Below are 15952 nucleotides of genomic sequence, written 5' to 3'. Positions count from 1 at the left end.
CCTCGCGAGAAGGGGCGATGTCGAGGACCATCATATCTTCGGATGCTCGGGGAAGAGCGCGCCCCTAGCACACGATGGAAGTGGTCTACGGGAGGCGGATGAAATCATCTCCTATGTCCACGAGGGGAGCTGGCCAGGATGGCTGGGATCCAATTCAACCCAGTATTCTGGCGAGACCGGCTTCACGTATGGGGAGGCCTCCCTCCAGTGCCCGATGATACGAATCGTCACCCCAAGGATTAGCGTCACCGTGGGCAAAAGAATATGTTTGACGTGTAAAGGGAATGTTCCCCTGGATAGGTGGTGGTGGCTCAGAAAGTTAAGCAAAGACATGGGGAACCCCAGGGTAGAGTGGGAAAGGTTAGGGAATGACACTCACAGGACCATTACAGGGACCCAGGGAGGGTTAAGTGTGTGCTGGGATAAATGGAGGGAACCGGATCAGGGGATCTACGTCTGTATGTGGGGATCAGAGAAAGTCTGCCCCACAGACATTTCCATCATTTTCCGCAGTCAGTGGCAAAATAATGGGAGGGGGATGGACTGGGAGCCCCGCCTGGCTGCATGCGCGATCCCGTACTCCCCAATCTCGGTTAATGCCACTGAACTAGTGACCCGCCCCCGACGGCCCCTGCCCATGACCCCGACATCACGGACAGTAGCAGAAGGATGCCCCGCCACCACCAAGGGACCAGGGAATGGCCTGGTGCTAGTACCCACAGACCAGGTGCTGTACCAAGGGGTGCATTACGCGGTGGCCTCTGTGATTTTAAACCTCAATGAGGTACACTTACCCGCGTGGTGCCCCGCAGAGACTGCAAAAGTGTATCAAGCCCTATTAGCAGACATGTTTCGAAAATTCCGTGAATTTGACTTTTCAGAGGTCAATAAGACTGCATTGTATACTCACTACGAGATTTGGGACGGGGTTGGGAAGCAAAGAAGGGGTGTTTTTAATGACATTTTAACTGGTTTTAACACGGGGTCCTCGGTCATCAACAGTTTAGATGACATCGAGCTGCAGACCCAGATTAATGGTAAATATGTCGCCCACTTCGGTTACCCGATTCCCCCTCTCCCAGAGCACCTTACCAAATTATTAAAAGCCGTTCTAGTATCGCAAAAGCACTTCTACACTTTGGAACAGAAGACTGTACAGATAGGGGCCGACATTTTACATATTACGACCCCGCCCTGGTGGGACTTTTTGAGAGTATAGTGGTCCCCTCCTGGATTCGAATGGCATCCCACGTTTTAGTAGTCTGTCAGCTAGGGATCGTCCTCTACCTGGTTTGTGTCCAGTGTAGGAGAAAGGGTCCTGAGGTAGAATTTAAAGCAAAAAGGTTGTGGAAGGACCGGTATGCCCGGGTGGAAGAAGAAACACCCGTGTGAGCTTTGTGTCATATCACTGCCGAGTGATGGCAGATCCGTTTGTTATTTTTAATAAAGCTCGTTCCTTCCATTCATTATTTTTAATAAATATGGTTTTGGCCTGATGTTGATTTTTATTAAAGGTTATGTGTTGTAATAAAGTTTTATGATTCCCAAGTAGTGCAGGGTGTTGGACGCCTCCGTGCTTGGACTATTGTAACAGGCTGGACAGGCTGGGGTTGTTTTCCTTGGAGCAGAGAAGGCTGAGGGGGGACCTGATTGAGGTGTACAAAATGATGAGGGGCATAGATAGGGTAGATAAAGAGGAACTTTTCCCCTTAGTGGGGGGGTCAATAACAAGGGGGCATAGATTCAGGGTAAGGGGCAGGAGATTTAGAGGGGATTTGAGGAGGAACTTTTTCACCCAGAGGGTGGTTGGAATGTGGAATTCAATGCCTGAAAGGGTGGTAGAGGCAGGAACCCTCACAACATTCAAGAAGCATTTGGATGAGCACTTGAAATGCCATTGCATACAAGGCTATGGACCAAATGCTGGAAAATGGGATTAGACTGGACAGGGATGGATGGGCGGCGCAGACACAATGGGCCGAAGGGCCTCTTTCTGTGCTGTAAATCTCTATGACTCTATGACTCTATGACTCTATAGTAATTGTTTCTATCGACAGATGCCTGTCGTGCACTGCGGTTTTCTCTAAGTAAGGGGAATGTATGTGTCGAGGGATTATGGATAGATAAATATAGGGGAAGGTTGTTTGTGGGGAGTTAGAAATTTGCTCACCTTGATTGCACAATTCAAGCAAGTTTCAGTATCCTAGGGGGGACTGAAAGGATGCGCAAATTTCATGTCTCCCCCGAAGATTTACTTTTGGCTTAAAAAAAAACCCTGGTTGGACTGAGTTTAAAATCCAGGGCTCCAGGGCTCAACAAGATGGCTGCAGTCAACCTCATGGCCAAGGCCTGTAAGTTTCAGTTTGGACTGACAAAGAAGGAATTTTCCAGAAATTAGAATGCAGACAGACCTTCTGCATTTATGCATGAGAAGCAAACCCAGTGGCATTCGGGCCTCTGATTAAAACCCATCAAGGTTGTTTGCACAAGCAATCAAGAGCAAGCAAGGCCTATTCAATATGTAATGGGACAAGCTTAGCTGCATTCAGACCTTCGTTAGAGAACATCAACACTGTTTGCAAATGATCAACGGGGCATTCAAACTGGAATGGCCCCATCACGAAACCAGTTGGACAACGGGGAACACTGATAAGACGTTTAAAACCGATTAACCGGCCATTCAGGTCGATGGGCCCAGATCGGTACCCTTTGTATGAGCTTCAACACGTTCAGGTCAGACAAAAAATAAGCTGATCTGGCGGGAGATAAGGGCTACCAGGAAGGGAATAACTAAACCCTCGGGAAGCCATCTCTCTCTCTCTCTCGCCTCGCCTCCAGTGCCCTGCCGTATTATCAACCCAGCGAGAGGATCGTCGACGAAGAGCCCATCCAGGGAAGTAGGACACCCGCAGCTACGTTTGAATTACTGGGGTATCTCTGCTTTGGGGCGGTGAAAACCTAAAAGCATCGACAGGCAACAGGGCACGGAGCAAGCGTTTCAATATCCTAGACTGGTAAGCATCAATTTTCTGGCCCATCACAAGACAACCTAGATAGGTGTAAAGCGTGGGATTAAGGGGAATTGCTAAAGTGTCATTTTAGTAATTTTCCCTCGATATGTCCGTTTCTCCTCCCCCGCTAAGTGTAATTGTGTTGCATCCATAGTGATTTTCTCTGTATAGTAATTGTTTCTCTATTTTAATAAACTTTGGTTTTCTTTGCACCGAACCACTGGTCTCGTTTGTCTATAACGCTACTCGTAAATAAGTCCGGTGCTCAGAACTAAAAGGGGGAAGCGATTCGAACCGCACGGGGCTGGGGCAGCTCAGGCACACGACTGACTGACCAGACAAATAACCCAAACCAAAACACCCTACACGTTACCGTTCCATTTCCGGCGCGGGGGCGATAACTTTTTTGAGGGGCTAAAATGAATGACCCGGCGAAGTTAGTGCTCCAAAGGGGGCGCCACCCAATTGTTCCCCCATTATTCTATAAATTAAATCATTTAGTGAGATTGTAGCACTGATTTAGACAACGATTATGGATATTTTATGCTTGCAACCTAAACAATCACTGCTGTCAGATATTAACCAAGAGCATATATTCCCTCTTTCAGATATATTCCCGGAGTTGACACTTGACCTTATTGGTCGCTGGCATGTTGGGCAGCGTCATGCCCCTCGGTGAATATCTCTCCTCCACCATCTTTCTCCTTCTCCATCTCTCCCCCCCACCATCTCTCTCCCTGCCATCTCTCTCTCCCCCGCCATCTCTCTCCCCCACCATCTCTCTCCTCCTCCATCTCTCTCCTCCTCCATCTCTCTCTCCCTGCCATCTCTCTCTCCCCCGCCATCTCTCTCCCCCACCATCTCTCTCTCCTCCTCCATCTCTCTCCTCCTCCATCTCTCTCCCCCGCCATCTCTCTCTCCCACCATCTCTCTCTCCCCCGCCCTCTCTCTCTCCCCTGCCATCAATCTCTCTCCCGGCAGCTCCCTCCACCCCCACCCCCCACAATCTCTCCGCTGTGCTCCGAGCCCACCCCCACCCTCCCACTCCACAAGCCCTGATCTTTGATTCCCCGTCCCCAGCGTTCCCCGGCTCCTGCCTTGTCCCGCAGGATTTCCCGTCGGCAGTGCTCAGCCTCGCCGTGTGGCTCCGCTGCTGGAAGGGAAACAGTGTCAAACAATTCTAATGAGGTCGTGCTGTTAAATTCAGCCGGACCCCCGTGTTCCCGGAATTTCCATGTTTCCCGGTCACTGGCAGGCCCCCTGCTCCCTCCCTGCCTTCCCGTGAATCTCGGGGCCTCAGTGTCTGGGCCCTGAGCAGGAATATTGCCTTCTGTGTCTCTCAGTAAAGAGGCTCGTGCCCTGTATAAACTGAGTGAGCTCACACACACCGGCTTCTTTTCACAGTGACACACCGTGTGCTGCATTTTCACAGCGACTCAGCTCCTCCATTTCCAGCAATCAGCCGCGGGGAAAGGGAGACAGACTCCAACACACCAGCATTTCTCAAACAGCAATTCCCTCTTGTTGTGAGGAACAGTTTCTCCACCCAGCCCCTGAGTCTCCCCCTGTGGGTGTCCCTCACTCCCCCACCGGTGATGGTCCTCTCCCTGCTGCTCAGAGGGCAGAATCCCCCAGCGTTACACAGGGCCACAACATGCTCTGCTCTCCAGCCCTATGCCATGGAGTGCCAGTTCTCACAGGTGCCCACACAGTGAATTACTGAGCTCTACAGTGCCCTCCCCAGGAGGGGCTGAGTGTGGGTGAGGGGCAGTCACCCGGGGCCACTCTCACACCCCTCCCAGTGCCCACCCTGCTCTCTCAGACAGACTGTAAGAGAAAGGGGAGGGAGCAGATCTGACTGACAGAAAACAAACACCCAGACCCAGGGCAACAAAAAACACTGGGCTAAAGCAGCACTGTCTGCAGCCAGTGGGTATGTCCTGTCCCACCTGACTTGGGAATATATCGCCGTTCCTTCATCGTCGCTGGATCAGAATCCTGGAACTCCCCCACTAACAGCACTATGGGAGTACCTTCACCACACGGACTGCAGCGGTTCAAGAAGGTGGCTCACCACCACCTTCTCACGGGCAACTAGGGATGGGCAATAAATGCTGGCCTTGCCAGCGATGCCCACTTCCCAGGAATGAATAATTTAAAAAAGGAGAACTCTCGCTCACTGTATATAATATCGGGAATTGTGTCACTCACCTTAATTGCAGCGTGTGCCTGATCTAGGCTCAGCAGTGTGTGGGGTTTATGTTTCCCTATTATTGTACAGGAAGCACACACACACTCTTCATCATCTTTACAGTAGAATTCTAGGATCTTCTTATGTTCCGGACACTGTCTCTCTGTAAGGTCAGTCACGGGTTCGATTAGGGTGTGATCTTTGTAGGCCTCTTTCAGTAAATGTGGCTTTAAATGAAGGGAGCAAAAAGATGTTTCACATTTCAGACACGTCTTCACAGCTGGGGTTGGATTCTCGATGCAGTTATCACACATGACACCGGCTGAATCAGCAGCAGGCTGTGAGCGGTTGTATTTTTCCACTATATTACACAGCGTGAAGTTTCTCTCCAGACTGGGCCTGGGGTTGAATTTCCGGCGACACTGAGGACACTCAAACCCTCCCGGGCCTGCTGTCTGGGCCCAAACTCCCTCAATACATTTCAAACAGAAACTGTGCAGACAGGGTAATATCACAGGATCCTGGTACACGTGGAGACACACAGCACAGGTTAATTCAGCCTCTAAAGCTCCGGGCTCCATTGTTACAGCACCTGAAGAGTTTTCACACAGCACCGGAGAGAGCGAGGAGCCAGAGCAGGAAGTGAAACTCTTATAAACAGTCCGTGCAGGGAGTGACAATGTTAGTTTCACTTTTATGACTCACATTGGCTGAAGATTAACACTTTCAGGCCTGCAGCAGCAGTTCAGAACCAAAATCAGAAAAACAAGATTGCAATTTTACAATATGGAGCCAGAATACAGCAAGCTGGGCCCAGGGAACACAGACCCAAAACTAATCAGCTCAAACCAGACCCAAAATAGTTCACAAACAAATTAAAACTGATATAAAGAGGAAAAATAAACTTTACAAACCCTGCCGAGAGGAAGGGGAAGGAGCTCTCTGGGAGGAATAGAAAAATATACAGAAAAAGTTAAAGGTTCATCAGAGGGGCAAAGAGAGATGGGAAAAAGCAAAGCAGCAGAGGCTACAAGTCTCAGTAAACTCAACACGAAACATGTCCAACCAACACAGAGCTGCAACAACAAAGACAAAATAATGTTGGACTAAAAATCCTGAACAGGAGAATCCAGTCACAGGAAATCATGATCAAACTGCACAGGCACTGGTCAAATCCATCTCGAGTACTGTGTCCAGCTCTGGTCAGTCCCACCTCGAGTACTGTGTCCAGTTCTGGTCAGTCCCACCTCGAGTACTGTGTCCAGTTCTGGTCAGTCCCACCTCAAGTACTGTGTCCAGTTCTGGTCAGTCCCACCTCGAGTACTGTGTCCAGTTCTGGTCAGTCCCACCTCGAGTACTGTGTCCAGTTCTGGTCAGTACCACCTCGAGTACAGTGTCCAGTTCTGGTCAGTCCCACCTCGAGTACTGTGTCCAGTTCTGGTCAGTCCCACCTCTAGTACTGTGTCCAGTTCTGGTCAGTCCCACCTCGAGTACTGTGTCCAGTTCTGGTCAGTCCCACCTCGAGTACAGTGTCCAGTTCTGGTCAGTCCCACCTCGAGTACTGTGTCCAGTTCTGGTCAGTCCCACCTCGAGTTCTGTGTCCAGTTCTGGTCAGTCCCACCTCGAGTATTGTGTCCAGTTCTGGTCAGTCCCACCTCGAGTAATTTGTCCAGTTCTGGTCAGACCCACCTCGAGTACTGTGTCCAGTTCTGGTCAGTCCCACGTCGAGTACTGTGTCCAGTTCTGGTCAGTCCCACCTCGAGTACTGTGTCCAGTTCTGGTCAGTCCCACCTCGAGTACTGTGTCCAGTTCTGGTCAGTCCCACCTCGAGTTCTGTGTCCAGTTCTGGTCAGTCCCACCTCGAGTACTGTGTCTAGTTCTGGTCAGTCCCACCTCGAGTACTGTGTCCAGTTCTGGTCAGTCCCACCTCGAGTACTGTGTCCAGTTCTGGTCAGTCCCACCTCGAGTACTGTGTCCAGTTCTGGTCAGTCCCACCTCGAGTACTGTGTCCGGTCCTGGTCAGTCCCACCTCGAGTACTGTGTCTAGTTCTGGTCAGTCCCACCTCGAGTACTGTGTCCAGTTCTGGTCAGTCCCACCTCGAGTACTGTGTCCAGTTCTGGTCAGTCCCACCTCGAGTACTGTGTCCAGTTCTGGTCAGTCCCACCTCGAGTACTGTGTCCGGTCCTGGTCAGTCCCACCTCGAGTACTGTGTCCAGTTCTGGTCAGTCCCACCTCGAGTACTGTGTCCGGTCCTGTTCAGTCCCACCTCGAATACTGTGTCCAGTTCTGGTCAGTCCCACCTCGAGTACTGTGTCCAGTTCTGGTCAGTCCCACCTCGAGTACTGTGTCCAGTTCTGGTCAGTCCCACCTCGAGTACTGTGTCCAGTTCTGGTCAGGCCCACCTCGAGTACTGTGTCCAGTTCTGGTCAGTCCCACCTCGAGTACTATGTCCAGTTCTGGTCAGTCCCACCTCGAGTACTGTGTCCAGTTCTGGTCAGTCCCACCTCGAGTACTGTGTCCAGTTCTGGTCAGTCCCACCTCGAGTACTGTGTCCAGTTCTGGTCAGTCCCACCTCGAGTACTGTGTCCAGTTCTGGTCAGTCCCACCTCGAGTACTGTGTCCGGTCCTGGTCAGTCCCACCTCGAGTACTGTGTCCAGTTCTGGTCAGTCCCACCTCGAGTACTGTGTCCGGTTCTGTTCAGTCCCACCTCGAGTACTGTGTCCAGTTCTGGTCAGTCCCACCTCGAGTACTGTGTCCAGTTCTGGTCAGTCCCACCTCGAGTACTGTGTCCAGCTCTGGTCAGTCCCACCTCGAGTACTGTGTCCAGCTCTGCGGTGCAGACCATGGAACCTAAAGGGGTAGGAAGCACTAATGATGTTAATTCTACTTTCTCATCTTGTATCTTTCCCCCAAAATCCTGTTAAGACTGGAGGTCAATTGCAAACTTCAAAACTGAAATTGATATATTTTTGTTCCTAAGGCAATTAAGGGTTACAGAACCAAGACGGGTAGATGGAGTTAAGATACAGATCAGCTATGATCGAACTCAAAGGAGGAACAGGCTCCAGGGGCTTAATGGCTGAATCCTGTTCCTGTGTGTGTGCATGTGTGTAGGTGTCTGTGTGTCCGTGTGTGTAGGTGTCTGTGTGTGTGTGTGTGTCCGTGTGTGTAGGTGTCTGTGTGTGTCCATGTGTGTGTGTGTGTGTGTGTGTGTGTGTGTGTATGTGTAGGTGTCTGTGTGTGTCCGTGTGTGTAGGTGTCTGTGTGTGTGTGTGTGTCCGTGTGTGTAGGTGTCTGTGTGTGTCCATGTGTATGTGTGTGTGTGTGTGTGTGTGTGTGTGTATGTGTAGGTGTCTGTGTGTGTCCGTGTGTGTAGGTGTCTGTGTGTGTGAGTGTGTGTAGGTGTCTGTGTGTGTCCGTGTGTGTAGGTGTCTGTGTGTGTGCGTGTGTGTGTAGGTGTCTGTGTGTGTGTGTGTGTGTAGGTGTCTGTGTGTGTGCGTGTGTGTGTAGGTGTCTGTGTGTGTGTGTGTGTGTGTGTGTGTGTGTGTAGGTGTCTGTGTGTGTATGTGTGTGTAGGTGTCTGTGTATGTGTGTGTGTGTGTGTGTGTGTGTAGATGTGTGTGTGTGCGCGTGTGTGTAGGTGTCTGTGTGTGTGCGTGTGTGTAGGTGTCTGTGTGTGTGTGTATGTGTAGATGTCTGTGTGTGTATGTGTGTGTGTGTGTGTGTAGGTGTCTGTGTGTGTGTGTATGTGTAGGTGTCTGTGTGTGTATGTGTGTCTGTGTGTGTGTGTGTGTGTGTGTATGTGTAGGTGTCTGTGTGTGTGTGTAGGTGTCTGTGTGTGTATGTGTGTGTGTGTGTGTGTGTGTGTGTGTAGGTGTCTGTGTGTGTGTGTATGTGTAGGTGTCTGTGTCTGTGTATGTGTGTGTGTGTGTGTGTGTGTAGGTGTCTGTGTGTGCGCGTGTGTGTAGGTGTCTGTGTGTGCGCGTGTGTGTAGGTGTCTGTGTGTGCGCGTGTGTGTAGGTGTCTGTGTGTGTGCGTGTGTGTATGTGTGTATGTGTGTGTGTGTGTAGGTGTCTGTGTGTGTATGTGTGTGTGTGTGTGTGTGTAGGTGTCTGTGTGTGTGTGTATGTGTAGGTGTCTGTGTGTGTATGTGTGTGTGTGTGTGTGTGTAGGTGTGTGTGTGTGTGTGGATGTGTAGGTGTCTGTGTGTGTATGTGTGTGTGTGTGTGTGTGTGTGTGTGTGTAGGTGTCTGTGTGTGTGTGTATGTGTAGGTGTCTGTGTGTGTATGTGTGTGTGTGTGTGTGTGTGTAGGTGTCTGTGTGTGTGTATGTGTAGGTGTCTGTGTGTGTGCGTGTGTGTATGTGTGTGTGTGAGTGTGTGTAGGTGTCTGTGTGTGTGTGTATGTGTAGGTGTCTGTGTCTGTGTATGTGTGTGTGTGTGCGTGTGTGTAGGTGTCTGTGTGTGCGCGTGTGTGTAGGTGTCTGTGTGTGCGCGTGTGTGTAGGTGTCTGTGTGTGTGCATGTGTGTAGGTGTCTGTGTGTGTGCGTGTGTGTATGTGTGTGTGTGTGTGTGTGTGTAGGTGTCTGTGTGTGTGAGTGTGTGTAGGTGTCTGTGTGTGTATGTGTGTGTGTGCGCATGTGTGTAGGCGTCTGTGTGTGTGCGTGTGTGTAGGTGTCTGTGTGTGCGCGTGTGTGTAGGTGTCTGTGTGTGTGCGTGTGTGTAGGTGTCTGTGTGTGTATGTGTGTGTGTGCGCATGTGTGTAGGTGTCTGTGTGTGTGCGTGTGTGTAGGTGTCTGTGTGTGTCCGTGTGTGTAGGTGTCTGTGTGTGCGTGTGCGTGTGTGTGTAGGTGTCTGTGTGTGTCCGTGTGTGTAGGTGTCTGTGTGTGTGTGTGTGTGTGTGTGTGTGTGTGTGTGTGTGAGCCCTCTCTAGGGCAGTACGGAGGGAGTGCTGCAGTGTCGGAGGTGCCTTCCTTCCGATGCTGCATTAAACTGGGGCCCTGCGGACCTGCTCAGGTGAATGTCAAAGATGCCAGCATATTATTTGAAGAAGAGCAGGAATAGTATGTTCTGGTGAACATACTTCCCTCTACAAACATGCGGTGGGGGGTAGGAGCATTGTGGGGGGAACACGGGGGTGAGAGGGGGAGAAGCATGGGGGGAGTGGGCGCACTGGGGGCCAGCACAGGGCGGGGGGAGGGGAGCACGGGGGGGTGCGTGGGGGAGCACGGGGGAGGGGGAGCACGGGGGAGGGTGATTACGGGGGTGAGGGGGAGCACGGGGGGGAGGGGGAGCATGGGGGAGGGGGAGCACGGGGGAGGGGGTGGAAGGGGGAGGGGGAGCACGGGGGAGGAGGGGGAGCACAGGGGGAGGGGTGTGGGTGTAGCAGAGCCACTTGCCCCAACATTTACTCAAGTTTTGCAGCATGCTCGTGATTAATAACCGATTGCCGGAATCAAGCTGAGTTTAAAGAATTGTCTTCCTGAATTCATAAAACTCCCGAACACATATCTGAACAAATCAAATAGCAGATTTGTTTTTGAAGTTCAGGGGCTCGGCTCCTCCCTCAGTAACTATCTGGTGAACCAATCCAGCAATCGCTGCAACAAATCCATCGAGTTAAACTGGGACATGACTTGTCTTGAGTGAAGCTGGTTTTTAACCCCTTGTTTTCCACGACAGAAGCCGAAACATCTACAACACTGGCAGAAACTGAAGAGCTCGAGTATTGACCTCTACAACACACAAATGTGCCCAAATTACAGGTCCAGTGTCAGGCCTGAATCGGGAAGAGTTTAAAAATATCCACCCAAGTAAGGGAAGTGTAGCAGCAACTTGTCAGGAAACACATGGTGACAACATGCTGGATCATCTCCGATCTATCCCACCTCCTGCACTCACACAAATCACAGCAAACACACATCTGTCTCCAGCTGGGAGTTTGAGCAGCAAAGCATTTCTGAAATGTAATTGTAGGAAACGGTCACTGAGTCACCAACATCTTTCAACAATTCGAACCCCCCACCCCCATTACATGATCCCAATGAGCGTGGATGGGAAATTGCAAAGGTCACAGGGTCAGTATCCTTTCAGTGTCTCTTCTCACTTTCTGCAGAATTCAATGAATTTAGTTGCATTATTTTCCGTATTTACTTCTGTCATTCACAGCTCCTCAGAAACATAAAACCAATTTAAGACAGAAGAACACTTTTTCCTCCCCCTGCCTTGTGCCCCCATTATTCTGCCCTTTACTCTGCTCCTCAGCGGAAGCCCCTTAGCTGGGCCAAGGTTCCATGGGAGACAAGTTGCTGTTCTTCATGGAGGAGCCGAGACTGCAAGTGTCGGCAGGTTATTCAACAATGGAGGGCATCTTGGCTGATCCTAATCGCATCCACATGTGCACTTCCCCCCCTACCAAGCCCAGTAGAAACTGAGACCAGTTTTAGTCCCATATCACTGCCCTAGTTGGGATCAGCTCCAAGACCTGTGGTCTGTGTGACTCAGTGCCACACCAAGGGGTTCATTTACCTACTGAGCCATCCAGGGAAGCTCTGAATATCACAATTAAATGGCATGAAATCATAATTCTCTGTGAAGCATTCAAACTGTAACTTTTTCTTCTTGCAAATTATTCAATCCAAGTCCATGTCTGTTCCCTCTGCTCTAAGCCAGCCTGGGAAGCTGGATTCTGGTTTCTCTCTGACCACTGGCAATGCCGTGCTGTTATCTGGCAGCAGGAAGCAGGACTGAGTTAACATGAGGTTAGTTGTTCCTCTTCCTGAGATCTCCAATGTCCATCTGTCACACACCACCACAAACAAGGCAGCCAAAGCCTGAGGGAACTTTCCACGCCCAGACAGCATTTATGCTTCGTCTGTTCTTTTAAAGCAGAAATTGAGAAATGAATGTTGTTTAAACCCAATGCAGAGCTGATGGGATATGACTGGGTATTTCGACAACTTCACGCCTGAACTTTGTCGTTGGTTATCGGCATTCACGGCATCTAACGAGGTTAGGATCTCCCCAATACTTCAATAAGAAATCTTTTTAAACTGAGAAGCCTCAGTAAAGGGGCCAAGTTCCAAAGCTCATTGTACAGGTGTTGATGAGGCCTTGACAAAGTGTCCCAGAAAGTTTCCCGATGTGTTTCAAAAGTCCTCTTCAAACCTCCAGCAGCAAGTGAACAGTAAAAGGTGATCTACCTTTAAATAGCGCTGGAAATCCTCAGCAAGGACGAGTTTACTGACAATCAGCTGGTCGCTGTTAGGAGAGGGTGTTAGGACAAGCGCTTGCCACCAAAATTCCACGCAGCCTCATTAATGAGTGCCGGCTGGCAACTTAAGTGGCAATCGGCAGCTTAACCATCCTCCGGGCGTCCATTCCTAGCGCTGGCTTCAACTCCTTTACCAAGATGGCGTCTTGTGCTAAACGTGGGCTAAACCAGCGTTGCAGCTTAAGACACAATCTTGGGCCCTTCGGAGGCTCTTTAGCGTCTAAAGTACCCGGGGGAAATCGCCCCCTTGAAGTTTTAACATCTCACTTGACCCCAACCCACCCGTTTTTGAGGTTATGATTCAGTCCCCAGAGTCAGCATCAAGCTCTCCCAGGTCAGATACAGCACAGTGAAGGTTCTCTAGCCTGCCCCAACCTCAGAAGAACAGAACACCCCCTACTGTACCATTGTGATTTTTATATCCCCATTTCCCCCATCAGCCATCCTGAAGCCTCGCTGAGTGAGGTAATTGGGGACAAATTAGGGAGAGTTTTGTGTTGTAGGCCCGTGCACACTTAGAACTGTTGCTGCCCGTTTCACACCGGACCCTTGCAGTCAGCAGATAGAGGGGATTTCCATCTCATCAGCCTGCGCTGGATGTGAAGCCAGGTCCCAGAGGGGAAAGGTCACTGTCTAACCCACTGCAGTACCCAGTCCCCCTAAAGCATTGGTTTAATGATATTTTAGATCCTTATTCAGCAACAAGAAGTCAGACTATTCACCGAGAGCAGATTGGATGTTGACCGAGTTGATCTTTTCCAAGTCTACACAGCATAAAAAGTCCTGCGCCTGTACCTGTGTTCCCTTTTAACCCGTTGAAGGAAGGAAGTGTTCCACATCATTGAGGATAATCACCCAGTTCCCAGGCTCATGTACTTGGCTGCAAAAACAGCAAAGTGAACTTTGACCCACCCACACCCAGTTCCAGCCTGTGCTTGTGTGACAGGCAAAGTAGGGAGTGTCGGACCAGAAGAAGTGAAGCTAATTATCGAATGATGAAATGCTGTGGTTTTCAGAATCATGAGATTTCGAGGATTAATTAGCAATCTTGTTGTACGAGGCCCCTTGGGTCAGAGTGATCATAATATGATAGAATTCTTCATTTGGATGGAGAGTGAAGTAGTTGACTCGGAGACTAGGGTCCTGAATTTAAATAAAGGAAACTACGATGGTATGAGGCGCGAATTGGGTAGGATTGATAGGCAATGGCAAAGATTCAAAGACCACATGGATGAACTACAGAAGTTGTTCATCCCAGTTTGGGATAAGAATAAAACAAAAAGGGTGACTCAACCGTGGCTAACAAGGAAAATTAGGGATAGCATAAGATCCAAGGAGAGGGCATATAAATTGGCCAGAAAAAGCAGTAACCCTGAGGATTGGGGGCAGCACGGTGGCATAGTGGTTAGCACTGTTGCCTCACAGCGCCAGGGACCCGGGTTCGAATCCGCTCTCGGGCGACTGTCTGTGTGGAGTTTGCACATTCTCTCCGTGTTTGCGTGGGTTTTCTCCGGGTGCTCCGGTTTCCTCCCACAGTCCAAAGATGTGCGAGTTAGGTTGATTGGCTATGATAAATTGACCCTTAGTGTTAGGGGGATTAAATACGTGGGGTTACGGGGATAGGGTGTGATATGTGTTGGTATAGGGGTTACGGGGATCGGGTGGGATATGTGTCAGTGCAGGCTCGATGGGCCGAAATAGCCTCTATCTGCACTGTGGGGTTTCTGTGATTCTGTGATTCTGTGATTTAGGATTCAACAAAGGAGGACAAAGGGATTAATTAAGAAGGGGAAAATAGAATATGAAAGTAAGCTTGCAGGGAACATAAAAACTGACTGTAAGAGCTTTTATAGATATGTGAAGAGAAAAAGATTAGTGAAATCAAGTGTAGGTCCCTTGCAGTCAGGAGCAGGGGAAGTTATAATGGGGAACAAAGAAATGGCAGACCTATTAAATGCATATTTTGGTTCTGTCTTCACAAAGGAGGACACAAATAACCTCCCAGAGATGTTGGAGAACATAGGGTCTGATGAGAGGGAGGAACTGAACGTAATCAGTATTTGTAGGGAAATGGTGTTAGGGAAATTGATGGGATTGAAGGCCGATAAATCCCCAGGGCCTGATAATCTACATCCTAGGGTACTTAAGGAGGTGGCCCTAGAAATAGTAGATGCATTGCTGATCATCTTCCAAAATTCGCTGGAATCTGGAACTGTACCCATGGATTGGAGGGTAGCTAATGTTACCCCACTATTCAAAAAGGGTGCTAGAGAGAAAGCGGGGAATTACAGACCGGTAAGCCTGACATCGGTAGTGGGGAAAATGCTAGAGTTCATTATAAAGGATGTAATAGCTGAGCACTTGGAAAACAGTGACAGGATCGGACAAAGTCAACATGGATTTACAAAAGGTAAATCGTGCTTGACTAATCTACTGGAATTTTTTGAGGATGTAACTGAGAAAATAGATAAGGGAGAACCAGTGGATGTGGTGTATTTGGACTTTCAAAAGGCTTTCGATAAGGTCCCGCATAAGAGATTAGCGTGTAAAGTTAAGGCACATGGGATTGGGGGCAAGGTATTGACTTGGATAGAGAACTGGTTGGCGGACAGAAAGCAGAGAGTAGGAATTAACGGGTCTTTTTCCGAGTGGCAGGCAGTGACTAGTGGGGTACCGCAGGGATCGGTCCTTGGACCCCAGCTATTCACAATATACATTAATGATCTAGATAAGGGAACTAGATGTAATATCTCCAAGTTTGCAGATGACTCAAAGCTGGGTGGGCGTGTGTGCTGTGAGGAGGATACCGAGAAACTCCAGGATGATTTGGACAGGTTGGGTGATGTGGCAGATGAAATATAACATGGATAAATGCGAGGTTATCCACTTTGGTGTCAAAATCAGAAAGGCAGACTATTATCTGAATGGCAATAGATTGGGAGAAGGGGAAGTGCAACGAGACCTTGGTGTCCTTGTGCACCAGTCACTGAAGGTAAGCATGCAGGTGCAGCAGGCGGTGAAGAAGGCAAATGGTATGTTGGCCTTCATAGCGAAAGGCTTTGAGTACAGGGGCAAGGATGTCCTGCTACAGTTGTACAGGGCCTTGGTGAGAACACACCTTGAGTACTGTGTGCAGTTTTGGTCGCCTTATCTGAGGAAGGATGTTCTTGCCATGGAAGGAGTTCAGCGAAGATTCACAAGGCTGATCCCTGGGATGGCAGGAATGACATATGAGGAGAGATTGGGTCGATTGGGCTTATACTCGCTGGAGTTTAGTAGAATAAGAGGGGATCTCATCGAAACTTATAAAATTCTGACAGCTCTGGACAAACTAGATGCAGGTAGAATGTTCCCGAGTGTCGGAGGGTCAGGGGTCATAGTCTAAGGATAAGGGGTAAGCGATTTAGGACAGAGATGAGGAAGAATTTCTTCACCCAGAGAGTGGTGAACCTGTGGAATTCTCTACCACAGTAAGCG

The 15952-nt window shown here is 49.6% G+C and overlaps 1 protein-coding gene across 1 annotated transcript; it reads right to left on the bottom strand.

Annotated features, from left to right (window-relative positions):
- Window positions 1–4922: 4922 nt before the first annotated feature.
- Window positions 4923–5878, bottom strand: LOC147082038 (E3 ubiquitin/ISG15 ligase TRIM25-like). The gene has a single exon (XM_085980517.1). It carries the CDS (start codon window positions 5781–5783, stop codon window positions 5106–5108), a length of 678 nt encoding a protein of 225 aa, XP_085836643.1. The 5' UTR covers window positions 5784–5878; the 3' UTR covers window positions 4923–5105.
- Window positions 5879–15952: the final 10074 nt, after the last annotated feature.

This window comes from Somniosus microcephalus, unplaced genomic scaffold (genome assembly GCF_052327205.1).
Source record: "Somniosus microcephalus isolate GS21.2 unplaced genomic scaffold, FLI_Smic_1.0 scaffold221, whole genome shotgun sequence".
Taxonomy (NCBI): domain Eukaryota; kingdom Metazoa; phylum Chordata; class Chondrichthyes; order Squaliformes; family Somniosidae; genus Somniosus; species Somniosus microcephalus.
Note: the sequence above shows the minus strand (reverse complement) of the source record. Positions and strands in the feature narration are given on the sequence as shown.